This window comes from Aegilops tauschii, chromosome 7, assembly GCF_002575655.3.
Source record: "Aegilops tauschii subsp. strangulata cultivar AL8/78 chromosome 7, Aet v6.0, whole genome shotgun sequence".
NCBI classification, from domain to species: domain Eukaryota; kingdom Viridiplantae; phylum Streptophyta; class Magnoliopsida; order Poales; family Poaceae; genus Aegilops; species Aegilops tauschii.
This window is the reverse complement of record NC_053041.3, coordinates 31,675,564-31,689,940: the sequence shown is the minus strand read 5'-3', so window position 1 is coordinate 31,689,940 and position 14,377 is coordinate 31,675,564. Positions and strand designations below refer to the sequence as shown.

The 14,377-nt window shown below is 43.4% G+C and overlaps 1 protein-coding gene across 1 annotated transcript; it reads left to right on the top strand.

The window, feature by feature from the left end:
* Nucleotides 1–11,165: 11,165 nt before the first annotated feature.
* LOC109745557 (probable glutathione S-transferase GSTU6) lies at nucleotides 11,166–11,864 on the top strand. Its single transcript, XM_020304685.1, has one exon. The coding sequence runs from the start codon at nucleotides 11,166–11,168 to the stop codon at nucleotides 11,862–11,864; it is 699 nt and encodes a 232-aa protein (XP_020160274.1).
* The last annotated feature ends 2,513 nt before the right edge of the window (nucleotides 11,865–14,377 follow it).

Sequence of the window (14,377 nt, the reverse complement as noted above, 5' to 3'; positions counted from 1 at the left end):
TGAAGTAGCAAATTTAGGATCATATTGCATTCTAGCATTCAAGATTTTTCTTTTAGTTTGCATAATAATTTCTTAAGATCATCCCTATCATTGCAAGCAAAAAAGTCTCTAGTAGTCTCCTCATCCATAACATAACCTTCAAGTACCTTAGGAAATTCATATCTAGGAGAGCTAGGTCTAATAGGTGTTTCAAGATTTTTAGTTTTAAGTACTTCATCAGTTTCAACATGCTCAATATCTTTAACTCTAGCAATTTGTTCATCAAGAAATTCACCTAGTGGCACATCATCATCAAGCAAAGCACTAGCATCATCATAAGTATCATTCATAGCAGAAGTAGCATCATCAATAACTAGCGACATATCAGGATTAATATCATGTGATGTTTTTGCTAGTTTACTCAGAATAGAGGTGAATCAAGTGCAGAGCTAGATGGCAGTTCCTTACCTCCCCTCGTCTTAGAGGGAGAAATCTTGGTTTTGGTATCATTCAAATTCTTCATAGTGATAAATTGAAAATAACCCCAAGTGACTCAACAAATATAGCTATGCTCTCTGGCAACGGTGCCAGAAAAAGGTCTTGATAACCCACAAGTATATGTGATCGCAACAGTTTTCAAGGGTAGAGTATTCAACCCAAATTTATAGATTCGACACAAGGGAAACCAAAAAATATTTGCAAGTATTAGCAGCTGAGTTGTCAATTCAACCACACCTGGAGATTAATTATCTGCAGCAAACTGATCAGTAGCAATAGCAATAGTAATGGTAATAGTGATAGCAATGATTTTGTACCAGTTGTGACAGCAGCAATAGCAATAGTAACTTAGCAAGAACAATATGTGAAAAACTCATAGGCATTGGATCGGTGAATTCCTTGGATGATATTCATCATATAACAATCATAACCTAGGGCGACACAGAACTAGCTCCAGTTCATAAATATAATGTAGGCATGTATTCCGTAAATAGTCATACGTGCTTATGGAAAGAACTTGCATGCCATATTTTGTCCTACCCTTCCGTGGCAGCGGGGTCCCTATGGAAACTAAGGGATATTACGCCTCCTTTTAATAGTGAACCGGAACAAAGCATTAACATATAGTGAATACATGAACTCCTCAAACTACGGTCAACACCAGAAAGTATCCCGAATATTGTCACTCCGGGGTTTGCGGATCATAACACATAGTGAACACATAGCAGGTGCATATAGCTAGCAAGATCGGATCTAGAACATAGATATAATGGTGAAAACATAAACGGTTATGATATGAAATCATGGCACTCGAGCCCAAAGTGGCAAGCATTAAGCATGCAAAGTCATAGCAACATCAATCTTAGAACATAATGGATACTAGGGATCAAGCCCTAACAAAACTAACTCGATTACAGGATGAATCTCATCTAACTCCCTCACCGACCAGCGAGCCTACGAAGGAATTACTCACTCCCGGTGGGGAGCATCAAGGAATTGGCGATGAAGGAGGGTTGGTGATGACGAAGATCGAGGATCCCCCTCTCCGGAGCCCCAAACGGACTCCAGATCTGGCCTCCCGATGAAGTTTAGGAGGTGACGGTGGCTCCATCTCGTGACACGCGATAATTCTTCCTCCCTGATTTTTCTCTCCGAATAAAGGTATTTAAGGAGTCGGAGATAGGGTCTGCGGGGCCACCAAGTGGGCACAACCCACTTGGGCACGCCAGGACTGGGGCGCGCCCTAGTGGGTTGTGCTCACCCAGGGGGCCCCCTCCGGTGGTTCTTGGCTCGAGTATTTTTCTTCTATTATGAAATAAATCTCCAAAAAGTTTCGTTCCATTTCGAGAACATTTATTTCTGCACAAAAACAACGCCATGGTAGTTCTATTAAAAATAACGCTAGTCTGGGTTAGTTTCACACAAATCATGCAAATTAGAGCCCAAAACAAGAGGAAAAGCATCAGGAAAACTAGATACGACAGAGATGTATCACCCCCCCCTTCCTATTTGTGCATGGGGGAAGGAAAGGGGGGCTGGCTGCCTTAGGGTGCCTCCCCCTTCCTCCCATCCTTCCTTGGCGCGTGGGCAAGGAAGGTGGGGCACGCTAGCCCCTTCTGTGGGCTGGTGTGCTCCCCCCTTTTGGCCCATAAGGCCCACCACTTACCGGTGGCTTCCCGGAACCCCTTCCGGCAATCCGATAAATACCCAATACGTCCTGAAACCTTTCCGTTGACCAAATACTATCATCCTATATATCAATCTTTACCTCCGGACCATTCGGAAGCTCCTCGTCATGTTCGTAATCTCATCCGGGACTCAGAACAACATTCAGTCACCAATTCACATAACTCGTATAATACTATATCGTCAACGAACATTAAGCGTGCGGACCCTATAGGTTCGAGAATGATGTATACATGATCGAGACACTTCTCCAGTCAATAACCAATAGCGGGACCTGCATGCCCATATTGGTTCCTACATATTCTACGAAGATTTTTATCGGTCGAACCATTATGACAACATACGTAGTTCCCTTTGCCTGTCGATACGTTACTTGCCCGAGATTCGATCGTCGGTATCTCCATACCTAGTTCAATCTTGTTACGGGCAAGTCTCTTTACTCGTTCCGTAATATATCATCTCGTAACTAACTCCTTAGTCACTTTGCTTGCAAGCTTCTTGTGATGCTGTATTACCGCGAGGGCCCAGAGAGACCTCTTCGTCATACGAAGTGACAAATCCCAATCTCGATTCACGCCAACTCAACAGACACCTTCGGAGATACATGTAGAGCATCTTTATGATCACCCAGTTACACTGTGACCTTTGATAACACACAAGGTATTCCTCCGGTATCTGTGAGTTGCATGATCTCATGGTCGAAGGAATGTGTATTTGACATTAAGAAAGCAGTGGCAATAAACTAAACGATCATATGCTAAGCTAATGCATGGGTCTTGTCCGTCACATTACTCTCCTAATGATGTGATCCCGTCATCAAGTGACAACTCATGTCAGCAGTTAGAAAACCTTAACCATCTTTGATCAACGAGATAGTCTAGTAGAGGCTTACTAGGGACACGGTGTTTGTTCATGTATCCACACACATGTATTTAAATTTCCGGTCAATACAATTCTAGCATGAATAATAAACATTTATCATGATTAAGAAAATATAATAATAACCACCTTATTATTGTCTCTAGTGCATATTTACAACACGAGCTCCTAGCCCTAGTCGTGCACCGCCCACTGGCCGTTCAGCCTTCCCCTACTAGCCAGTGATCGGCACCTCGAGGTGCCAGGGCCGTCTTAGAATCAGAACCTTGAACAAAGTTTTTTTTTGTACAAACCGGGAGGTACGACTGTCATATCCTCCCCCTCCCCCCCTCCATCGCACTCGGTGTTCAACGCGTCGCCATGTTGTCCACCCTTTGCACAATCATGACTAGCTGGTGGCGGGTGCCGGGTGGTGTGTTCCCGCACAAAGCTAGTCACCGCGGGTGTCGGTTCCGATTTGTAGCTTGATCAATGTTGCTGTAGAAGGCTAGAGTACCGGCGGTGAGGAGTGCGGGAGGAGCCTACTAGAACTTTAGTGCCTCTAGGCCAGCGACGAAGGATCCTTACGGTTTTACATACCTTTTGGCTGCAGTTAAAATGTTAAAATGTTTGTCCGCTTCAATGAACGTGGTACTCTGCGCCACTTTATGTCGTGACCCTCTTGGGGGCATCGCCCTGAAGTGTGGATGTCTCAGTTGGGGCGACATGTTTGGGATGGTTTGGAGCTATAATTCACAAATCCTTGGTTTGCTTCTAGTGGTCGTGTGTTCCCTGTCCTTTAAACATGACAACGTCTCCTATCCGTCGCCCATCCAATCTGCTTGCCGACAGGGTTGGCGCTCCACGTCCCTGAGCAAGAGGGCATGGGGTCCTCTCCGGCGCGCAGTTTGGTGGTGGGGGTGTGATGAAGTCTGGTGGGTTCTTCCTGGCATGGCCGCTTGTAATCCATCCGCCTTGGTTACGTCTTCCAGTGGGTTGGCCTCTTATGTGCTACATTTCGACAGTTTGCTGGAGGCATCTAGTAGCATAGTACTTGTTAGTGTGCTCGATATGTTTTGTCGTTTTTTCAATTGATGAGCCTGTATGGGAATTTTGTCGATATAATGTATCGTTCGTCGTGTGGCTTTATTTATAAAGGGCTTGCTTCGGTAACCATCTCACAAACCGTATAAGGTCATTTAACCATAAGATATACCAACCTCCATATGTGACACGTACGAGCATAGACGCACACAACCAATCCAAATCCCTCCCTCCTGGGCCCATTTTTATTTAATTGTTTTAACACTTCAAAAAATATATACATGAGACAGGGTTTGAACTCCAAACCTCTTGATTTTACTCCCACCCACGATAACCAACTGGGACAACTAACTTGTCGTGCTAGTTATTTCTTTTACTCTTATTATTATTGTTGTGAATTTTCTTTCGGGAAGCGCTAGGCCAGCCCCCCATCATTGGATGAGAAAGCTTTGCCTGGTTGGATTTAACTTGAGAACGTGGCTTCCATAGGTAGTTTGCACGTAACGAACGGAGTTGATTCAGATTTGTTTCCTAAACTGTCCAGCGGAAATTACGTGCACTCCTAAAATCACGCGAGTATAAATAAAGGGTCTGTTTATTTCTCTCTCTCTCTCTCTCTCTCTCTGAAATTAAGTTCAATGAAATTATGTACGCCATACATGCTACTAAAATCACACGCATATTAAATTTGTTTCCAACGTAATGAAAATGTGCTTCCTTTAGTTAATCAATTTGCTTCGAACTTAAAATATGTTCTGACTTTACCAAAAATTGTTTTGTGTTGGGTAAACTTATTTATCTCATCAGATCTCGAACATGGAATTTGCTTCTTCCGATGCATACCAATTTTTTTTATGCAACACGCGTTTTCAACACAATGAAATGATGTTTCAATGAATACGAGATTTTGCTTCTGGTGCAACTAAAATATGCTTCTGTTTTTGTTTTACAAGGAACTACGATATGCATTGACTTAACAAAAAATGTATCCATAAAATTTTTATTTTTGTCCATCGTAGCTCAGTTAGAGAATTTGCTTCCATGAGGTAGATATGCATGAGTCCAATGTAGCAGAATATTCTTGTTTCCAATCACGATAAAAAATGGGCCTCTAACTTTACATTTTGCTTCCTTTATGGTTAGAATTTTTTATCTATCTTGATCTAGAAATTTGGGTCCACCCGTATATTATTCTGCATCTTTCGCTCTTTCTTTGCTTCAACTGGAAGAAATTTTCCAATACCAACACAAAAGACCGAAAATTTGACTTGATTTTCTTTTCTAGTTTGGTGTTTGGTTTGTCTGTTTTTATGCCTACCACCAGCTCTAAGGATGAAAAAGTTCCAAAAAAACACCATGTTCAATGGAGTGTTTTCGGGTAGGACAGAAGTCTCCGTTTGAGAGCACGTTTTTTGGCATTGTCAAATGACATCAAATGTTTTCCATGAGCTTTTTAGTACCATGCCAATATGTTTTAGTTTTCGGCAATTTTTGCATTTTCTGGAGTTTTCTCGGTAAAAAAATACCGTTAAATGGCCGGATGTGTCGCAACTTGCATATGGTGTCGAAAATCGTTCAAACCTGACGTGGATTCTTCCCATAGGCATGCCTACCTGCTTGCAGAATTTGGGGCCATTTGAAGGATGTCCAAACATAGACCATGTTCAACGAGGGTGCTTGGATAGGCCATAAGACTGAGCACGATGTTTCCCAATATCCTTGAGATGACCCCAACTTTTTCAAGCACGTGGGCATGACCATGGTAGTTATCCATACCAGGTTCGAACGATTTCTGAAACCGTATGAAAGTTGCGACACGTCCGTCCATTTGTCGGCCTTTTTTGACCGAGAAAACTCTGAAAAATGAAAAATTTGTCAAAAACCAAAACAACTTGACATGTTTCTTTGAATTAGTCATACAAGATCATGAAAAAAATGAGGTCATTTCAAGGATGTCGGGAAACAATGTACTCTCACCTGAACAGCCTCCATTGATCATGGTCTATGGTTGGACATCCTTGTCTATGGTTGGATATCCTTCAAATCACCCCAACTTTTGTAAGCATGTGGTCATGTCCATGGTAGACATCCATGTCATGTTTGAATGATTTCTGATACCCTATGCAAGTTGCGACACGTTCGGTCATTTATCAATCTTTTTTTACTAAGAAAACTCCAGAAAAATGCAAAAAGATTCGAGAACCAAAATAGCTTGGCATTGTGCCTTGAATTGGTCGCACAACGCCATGAAAAAAAATCGTGCCAATTCAAGGATGTCAAAACAAACGTTCTCTCAACTGAGCCTTTTGGGCTTTAGGCCTGCCTGAACACCCTTCGTTGAACACGATCTAGTTTTGGACATCTTCAAATGACACCAAATTTTGCAAATTGGTAAGATGCCCATGACAGGCATCCATGTCAGATTTGAACGATTTTTGACACCATATGCAAGTTGCGACATGTCCAGCCATTTATCGGTCTTTTTTGACCGAGAAATCTCTAGAAAATACAAAATTTATCAAAAACCAAAACAAATTGACATGTTTCCTTGAATTGGTCATACAAGGCCATGGAAAAAATGGGGATATTTCAAGGATGTCGGGAAACAACATGCTCTTAGATGGAGGAGCTTTCTAGCAGAACACCCTCCGGTGAACATGGTGTCGTTTTGGACATCCATTAAATGACCTCAACTTATGCCAGGTGACATCCCTATGATAGACATCCATGTCAGTTTTGAAAAAAAAACATAATTTTGACAGGTACTTAAAACTGTTATTTTATTTTTCCCCATTTCCGCGCAAGACAGTGAATCGGCCCAGTCGGGCGGCCTCATTTGAGTAATGTATTCAATTTATGACTGTTTTCCAATTTCGTGAACTTATTTCAAATCAATGAACTTTTCTCAATTTGCGAACTTTTTCGTCAAACTTGTGAATTTTCTTTCAAATCGATGAACCTTTTTCCTCCTTGGAGCCGGGGTGTTCGTGTGTTCCAGGGCCGGTCCATTAAAATTGAGGTCCCTGTGTCTATATCTAAGATGGCCCTATCTTGTTAGAGAAAAACGTCCGACTACATCAAGCTGTCGCCTATGGCAGGCTGCGTGCATAAAAAGTATTTTGAGGTGTTCTTTTTAGTAGCCTTAATATAATTTTTTTTAGGCATTTTGATGAAACACCTAAAAAACAAAGGTGTTTCCTCACATGCCTCAAGTGAATGAGGCATTTTGGCATTTTAGCAAATATCTCCTGAAATGGCAGGAAGCCTACAATTGATTATTTATATACTTATAGAAAGTTGAAGTCATAAAGGCTATTTCCCTTCATATAACCATAAAAAACTTCTAATGTCTCGCTGGTCACCCATATTTTTTTACAAGCTTTGTTAGTCGACGAGTGCGAACAGAATGAGCTTTTTCTTGAGAGATTGATTGGCCGATGGATTGGTTTTGAGCATTGGGCTACTGTGTTCTTATATAGTTTGTGCTATTTTAATCACCAATTGGCACCGTGGTGGAATGGTATAGGTTGGAGGATGAGGTGATGAGTTCGATTCCTCTAGTCAACTTGCCCCTTTTTTCCGAGAGCAACTAGTTAACGAGCGCTCCTTCGGGAGCCTCACAATGATCAGTGCCACTTGGCGCGCTTTCAGCCATTCGCCACGTGTCGCGCTTTGGACGCTCACAATGAGGTGATGAGTTCTTATATTATCAAATGAAGCCAGTCTCTACATATTGTGTACCACACCAGCTAGTTCATCGATCACCCACCAAGTAACCCACTATATATCGGTCGATCTATCTATCTATCTATCTATCTATACCTACCTATACTAATTAGGGACTTTCAAGAAATTCTCATGTTAATTAGAATTTATGAGCCGTTTATTTTGGTGGGACCGAATTATTACGGTCTAGATCTTTCGAGGACTCCTTCAAAGTACCCATGTTGAAAAAAAATACACTGGAAATTATGACCCGTGTTATGTAGCAGATCTGAAGATCATTGATTTATAATAAAAAAAATGAAGGTCGTTAGTTTATCTAAAGAAAAAAATGAAGATTGTTATAACTGTTATTAGGAAAAAGCAGATCAAAGATGTTCTTTGCTTGTGTCCCAACCTCTCACGACTCTCCTTCTTCTATCTCTGCCAAACAGAAAAAAAAAATCAAGTTCTCAGGAACGGTTCAGATATGATCTGGTAGTCACCCACAATTGGCCTCTCCCACGACTCTCCTTCATCTTCGTTAACCCAACAGAGAAAATCTTCTCAAGAACGATAGGCAGCGGCGCCCCTCTTCTCTTATCTCAGGACTCAGCAAAAGAAAATAAATTTTGCCTTCAGATTTGATTTGGTAGCCACAAATCACCTGTCTTCCCTTGGCCCCAGTATTCTCTTCTGTCAATTCCACCACTACAGGATTCAATCTAAGCGTTACCTCTCACGATCAGCGGCGAATCTTGCCTCCCAAATCTTCCTCCGGTCAATTCCTTTTATGGCAAGGCAAGGCCGAGTCTCCTAGATCCTCCTCCAGTCAATTCCTGTTATGGCAAGGCAAGGTTGATTGTTTTCGTCCCCGTGTTTTCTGGTTTTGATCTGGTGGCGGCGAATCACGGCTCTCAGATCCTCCTCCGTTCGATTCCAGTTATGCCATGGCAAGGCTGTTCGTTGATCGTCCTCTGGTTGATTCCTATTAGGCCATGGCAATGCTGTTCGTTGGCATCTCTGTGTGTTCTAATTACATTGTTGTCGGCATATCAGATTGAGGTTGGAGGCGCAGGCACGGGAATTGCCAGCATGGATGGCCATAAGGCACACACTGATGCATCAGCAGTAAAATTTTTGTACCAGTCCATGTTGCAGTTTCGGCCAGATGAAGAGTTAGGCCCCAAGCAAGTAATACAACAAGCTTCCAGCGACCAGGCGGTCTCGACAGTCGACACGATGGCCACGACGGAAACCAGGGATAGCTTCAGGCAGTGCTGTCGTACATGATGTTTGGCACAACCTGCTTCCACCCAGTTCATTAGGAAATGCAAATTAATCATGATCATTGTACATACATGTGGAGGTATACGGATCATCTGCACTGATGTGCAGGAATTTGATTGTACGTATTGATGTGCAGGATTCAATCTAAGTGTTACCTCTCACAATCTATTCATGTTTCCTACTCCCTTCTTTCTCATATAAAATATTTGTATATTTTTTCTGTCCATGAAAAGGTAGAACCGATTTTAACTATGATTTCTAAACTGGTCGTTGATTACATGGAGGTGTCGGCTGGTGCTGCTTTTATAATTACAGCAACCATGAGGGGTAGTGCTGTAGTCTGCCCATGCATGTTGGCCAAGTACAAGTTTTAAAAGAAATTACTCCTTTCCATATGGCCTGGTCTGGTCAGCTCTACTGGTGTTTTGGTCAACGTTTTTGTTAGCTTATCCATACTCTAATGCGGGTGTTTGTGACCTCAAAGCTTCTGCAAAGCAAATAAAAGTGGCGTTGTAGTTTATAATAATTTCGTAATGCTACAAAATAATAAGCAGCTGCAAAACATTTGTATCTGATCCTTTGATTGTCATAGTTCAGAGCTACCATTCAGATTAGTGATCTTTAGATATCAACTATATGTTTATATTTTCATGTGAGGTCCTTAGAAGCATTTTTGTCTCATGCTTTCGCTATCATATATATTTTTTAAATAATCTAGACCTCCAGTTCGGTTCATGATTTTGAATTTCCTTTGTTATAACTTTTGCAAATAGGTCAGTTTTACAAAGAAGAACCATAAGTCTAAGAAATATGGAGGGATGGTCACATGGAAGATGAGCTTTAAGTATATATATCTTACCAAACTAACAGTAAATATGAGCAGCTCTTTTTGTACAAAAATATATAATTAGCTCGATATTTCTGCCGGCATATTGATAGAAACAATACAATAGTTTTTGCTATTACATTGAGTATTGCGTCGCTAAATTCAGGTATTTGTTAGAGATGCTCTACATCTTTGTAAGTTATGGATATTTATTTAGCTGATGCACTGTCAATGGCACGTTGTGCTTCGTAAAACCAGCTTCCGAGTGCAACATAATGCAGAATTCATCAGCTTGGATACTAACCTACATTATTACCACTTCTTCTGCGCTCTGATTATTGTTTCCTCTTACCTTTGTGTTGTATTGCCTCACCCATGAGCATATATATCGTACCTTAGTTTGACCATGGAGCCACTCGAAGTCTGACTGTATCTCATGATTCTTGAATTTGACGTTCTATTATGCACACTAATATTATTGGTCTGTTTCATCCAAATAAGATTTTTGTGTGTTTATATATTACTTCTTAATTTGCCATTTTGACTTTATTCAGAATATCTGTAAGTTTGTTTTCAAGAAGATTACAAACCTGGCACTGATACTTTTTCAAAACATTTGAGGACTCGACAACTAACGTCACACGTTGCGGTGTTTTAAATTAGTTCTCTAATTGCAAGCCCAACCATCCAGTTTTTTAGGTTCAGTAAGCCCTAATGGTTTTTGATCCCCAAAATGGATTGATGAGTTGAGTCCTAAGAAATCTGTACGTACACTCAGGTTTAGTTGTGTCTTTCTGAAATGTATGTTCTTCAAAGGTACAATATCTGCAAATAGTCAGCTCATTGTTCTGCAAATGACAATTTTTCCTTATATTAGTTTTGTGTTGCTATTTCCAAGCTATAGTCATTTGATGTACTTATAGAAGATTCTTTTTAGGTCATTTGATTCAATCGGCAGTGTCATATAAATCAACAATTAGGCATCTATGTAAAGTCATGAGCTCATTGCTGGAATATTTTCTTCAACTTTGTGTTTTCTCAATCCTATATATAAGCTGCATGAATGTTGCACTGTTGAAAGGGAATAGATTGTTATGATGTAAAAACGGTATGCGTCTTATTTCTGCAATCTTTTGTTCCTTAAAAGAATATGGCATATACCACTACATTTTCCCTTTCTAATTGCATGCCTCTACAAATTATGATTAGTACAAATGTTATGAATTAAAACCAGAAAATAATCTAGCCATGCGAATGCACGGGTTGTTGACTAGTTCCTGTAATGGCTGTGGGGACGGGAGAGCAGGTGAAGCTGTTGGGGGCGTGGGCGAGCCCGTACGTGGCCAGGGTGAAGCTGGCGCTCCACCTCAAGGGTGTGAGCTACGAATACATGGAGGAGGACCTCACCAACAAGAGCGAGCGGCTCCTCCGCTCCAACCCCGTCAACAAGAAGGTGCCCGTGCTCATCCATGGCGGTAAACCAATCTGCGAGTCCCAGGTAATCGTCCAATACATCGACGAGGCCTTCGCCTCTGTAGGCCCGACCCTTCTCCCCGCCGACCCCCACGAGCGCGCCGTTGCCCGCTTCTGGGCCACCTCCGTCGACGACAAGGTCTTGTTGCCGTGGGGAATGCTCTTGAGGGCCAAGAGGGACGAGGAGAGGGCAGAGTGGACGAGGCAGACCCTCGCAGCGGTTGATGTGCTAGAAGAAGGCGTGAGGGAGTGCTCAAAGCGCAAGGTGTTCTTTGGCGGTGACGACGTGGGCTACCTCGACGTCCTGCTCGGGGGCATGGTCCCATGGGTGTACGCGACCAAGAAGATATCCGGTCACAACTTCTTGGACACCAGCAAGGCCCCGCTGCTGGCGGCATGGATGGAGCGCTTCGCGGAGCTGGACGGTACCAAGGCGGTGTTCCAGGACGTTGACAGCTTGGTAGAGTACGTTGGGACCGTACTTTACGGAACGACTGTAAGCAACTGATAAACCGCCGGTAGGCACGGAGACCTGCTCCCCTGGTGGATGTCTATTTCCATGACTATTCACTACTAGAATCTGGTTTTGTCCCGAGTACCAAGACATCACCGAGTTTTTTTTCTGTCATGAGCTCGGCAAACTTCTCTATGCCGAGTTCGATCCAAAATTGTACTGTAGTCGACGGTGATAAGCAACTCGGCAGAGCTGTGCCTTTGCCAGCTTCTGATTAAAACTGAGTCGGCGAACAAAAAAAAATCGGCAGAATCACATGTTCACCGAGTTCCCGACAGAAGAAACTCGGCAAATACAGACATGTGGGGAACGCCTTGCAGTATTTGATGGAGCCGTGACGGTCATCCACATCTCCTGCCATGTCGCTATCATTATAGTCAAGTAGCTCCACCATCTCCTTCTCTCTCAAATAGACACAACCGAAGTTTGTTGTCTCTTTGATGTACCTGAGTATATTTTCCACCGCTTCCCAATGCTCTGTCATGGGTGCTTTCATGAAGCGACTCACTATGCCAACGGAATAGGCCAAGTCCGGTCTTGTATTGGTGAGATACCTCAACTTTCGGACCACACTTCTATACTCCGTTGCATCAACCGCGGGTGCTTCACTCTTCTTGCTTAGTATGAGACGAGGCTTCTTCGGAACATGGCTTGGATTGCAATATTTCATGCCACAACTTTCAAGTATTTTCTTTGCATATGCCTCCTGGCATATTGTGATCCCCTCCGGCTTCTGTTGTACCTCGATCCCAAGGTAGTAACTCAAAAGCCCTAGATCAGTCATCTTGAATAGCTCCTTCATTTGTAGCTTGAAGTTTGCAATAATCTTCGTCTGCTCCAGTTATCAATAGATCATCCACATAGATGCCCACTAAGAGACGATCCTTGCCTTTACCTCGCTTATACATTGCATGCTCTAGTGGGGCTTTCTCAAATCCAAGAGAAATCAATGTACTGTCAAGCTTGACGTTGCATGCCCGAGGAGCTTCTCGTAACCCATACAACGCCTTGTGTAGCTTCAACACCTTATGTTCTTCTCCTTCTTGGATGTATCCCGGTGGTTGCTTCATATACAATTCTTCTTCTAACTCCCCAGTCAAAAACGCGGAGTTCACATCCATGTGATGTAGCATCCAGGATTCTTGAGCCGCGAGAGCTATAAGTAGCCTCACCAAGTACATCCTTGTGACTGAAGCGAACATTTCTTCTAATTCCACATCTTGCTCTTGCACGCATGCTTTAGCCACGAGCATGCTTTTTGTTTCACCAACTCCCCTTTGGCATCCTTCTTGACTTTGTACATCCACTTGAGTTCTATGGCATTATGTCCGTTGGGAAGATCCACGAGTTCCCGTACTTTGTTGTCTCGGATCGACTCCAACTCTTCATCCATAGCACGACGCCAACGCTCTTCCATCCTTGCGTCTTCAGAATTTTTCGGTTCCTCAATGTGCAAACATCGTTGCCCTTTACTTTTCATCTTCACCGAATTTATTTGAAGCGCTTCCTCTGGTTCATGTGGCTGTTCTTCTATCTCCAGTGTTGTCGAAGATGTCACATCTTCTGAAGTTGCCAAACTTCTCTTTTCTGGCATTTTGGAAAGGCCTGTACAACCACCCGTGGATCCTCTCCTTACAAATCCTTGAATTAGAGCACTTATTTCTGGCCCATTTATTAAGCATCCACGTACTGGTGAATATCCTAGAGGAGTTGCTGTACATTGCTTGTACGTGCTGCTGCCTTGGGCTGCTGCTGGGCTGCTGAGTGCAGCGCCTTTTCCGGCAGCTCTCGCTGCACTGCCACGCGGGGGTGACGTCGCTGCAACGAGCCCTCCAGGCCTAGCGTCACTTCGTTCTGGACGCTGATCACGCTCCATGAGGCCAGCGCTGGCCGCATTTGCTGCAGCATATGACACGCCCTGACTGGCCTTGCCATCCCCTGAGACGACGATCACGTACCTAGCCGTGTCCGACGCAACGTGCGTGTCTCGATCTTCTATCTTCTGGCAGGACAACGGCCCGCCTCGTGTCGTGGAATTCTGGCGTCACATCAACGCCGTCTTCTAGCGCGACCACACCATCACGCATTGTGTCGTGGACTTCTGACGCCACAACCTCGTCTGTATTTACTGGCGTGACCACACCGTCATGCCTTGTGCGTGATCTTCTGGCGTCACGTCTTCGCCTGTTTCTAGCATGACCATACCGTCACGCCTTGCATCATGGTCTTCTGGCGCCACGAATTCGCCTGGTTTTACTGGCATGACCACACCATCACGCCTTATGTCATGGTCTTCTGGCACCACATCGCCTGCTTCTAGCGTAACCACATCGTCACACATTGTGTCATGGTCTTCTGGCGCCACAACTTCGCCTGGTGCAAGCGCGACCACACCGTCACGCCTTGCACCATGGTCTTCTGGCGCCATGACTTCGCCTAGTTCTACCGACACGGATGCACTCGCCGGACCTGTCTCCAGCTGATCGTGATCATCTGGATCTTCTTCG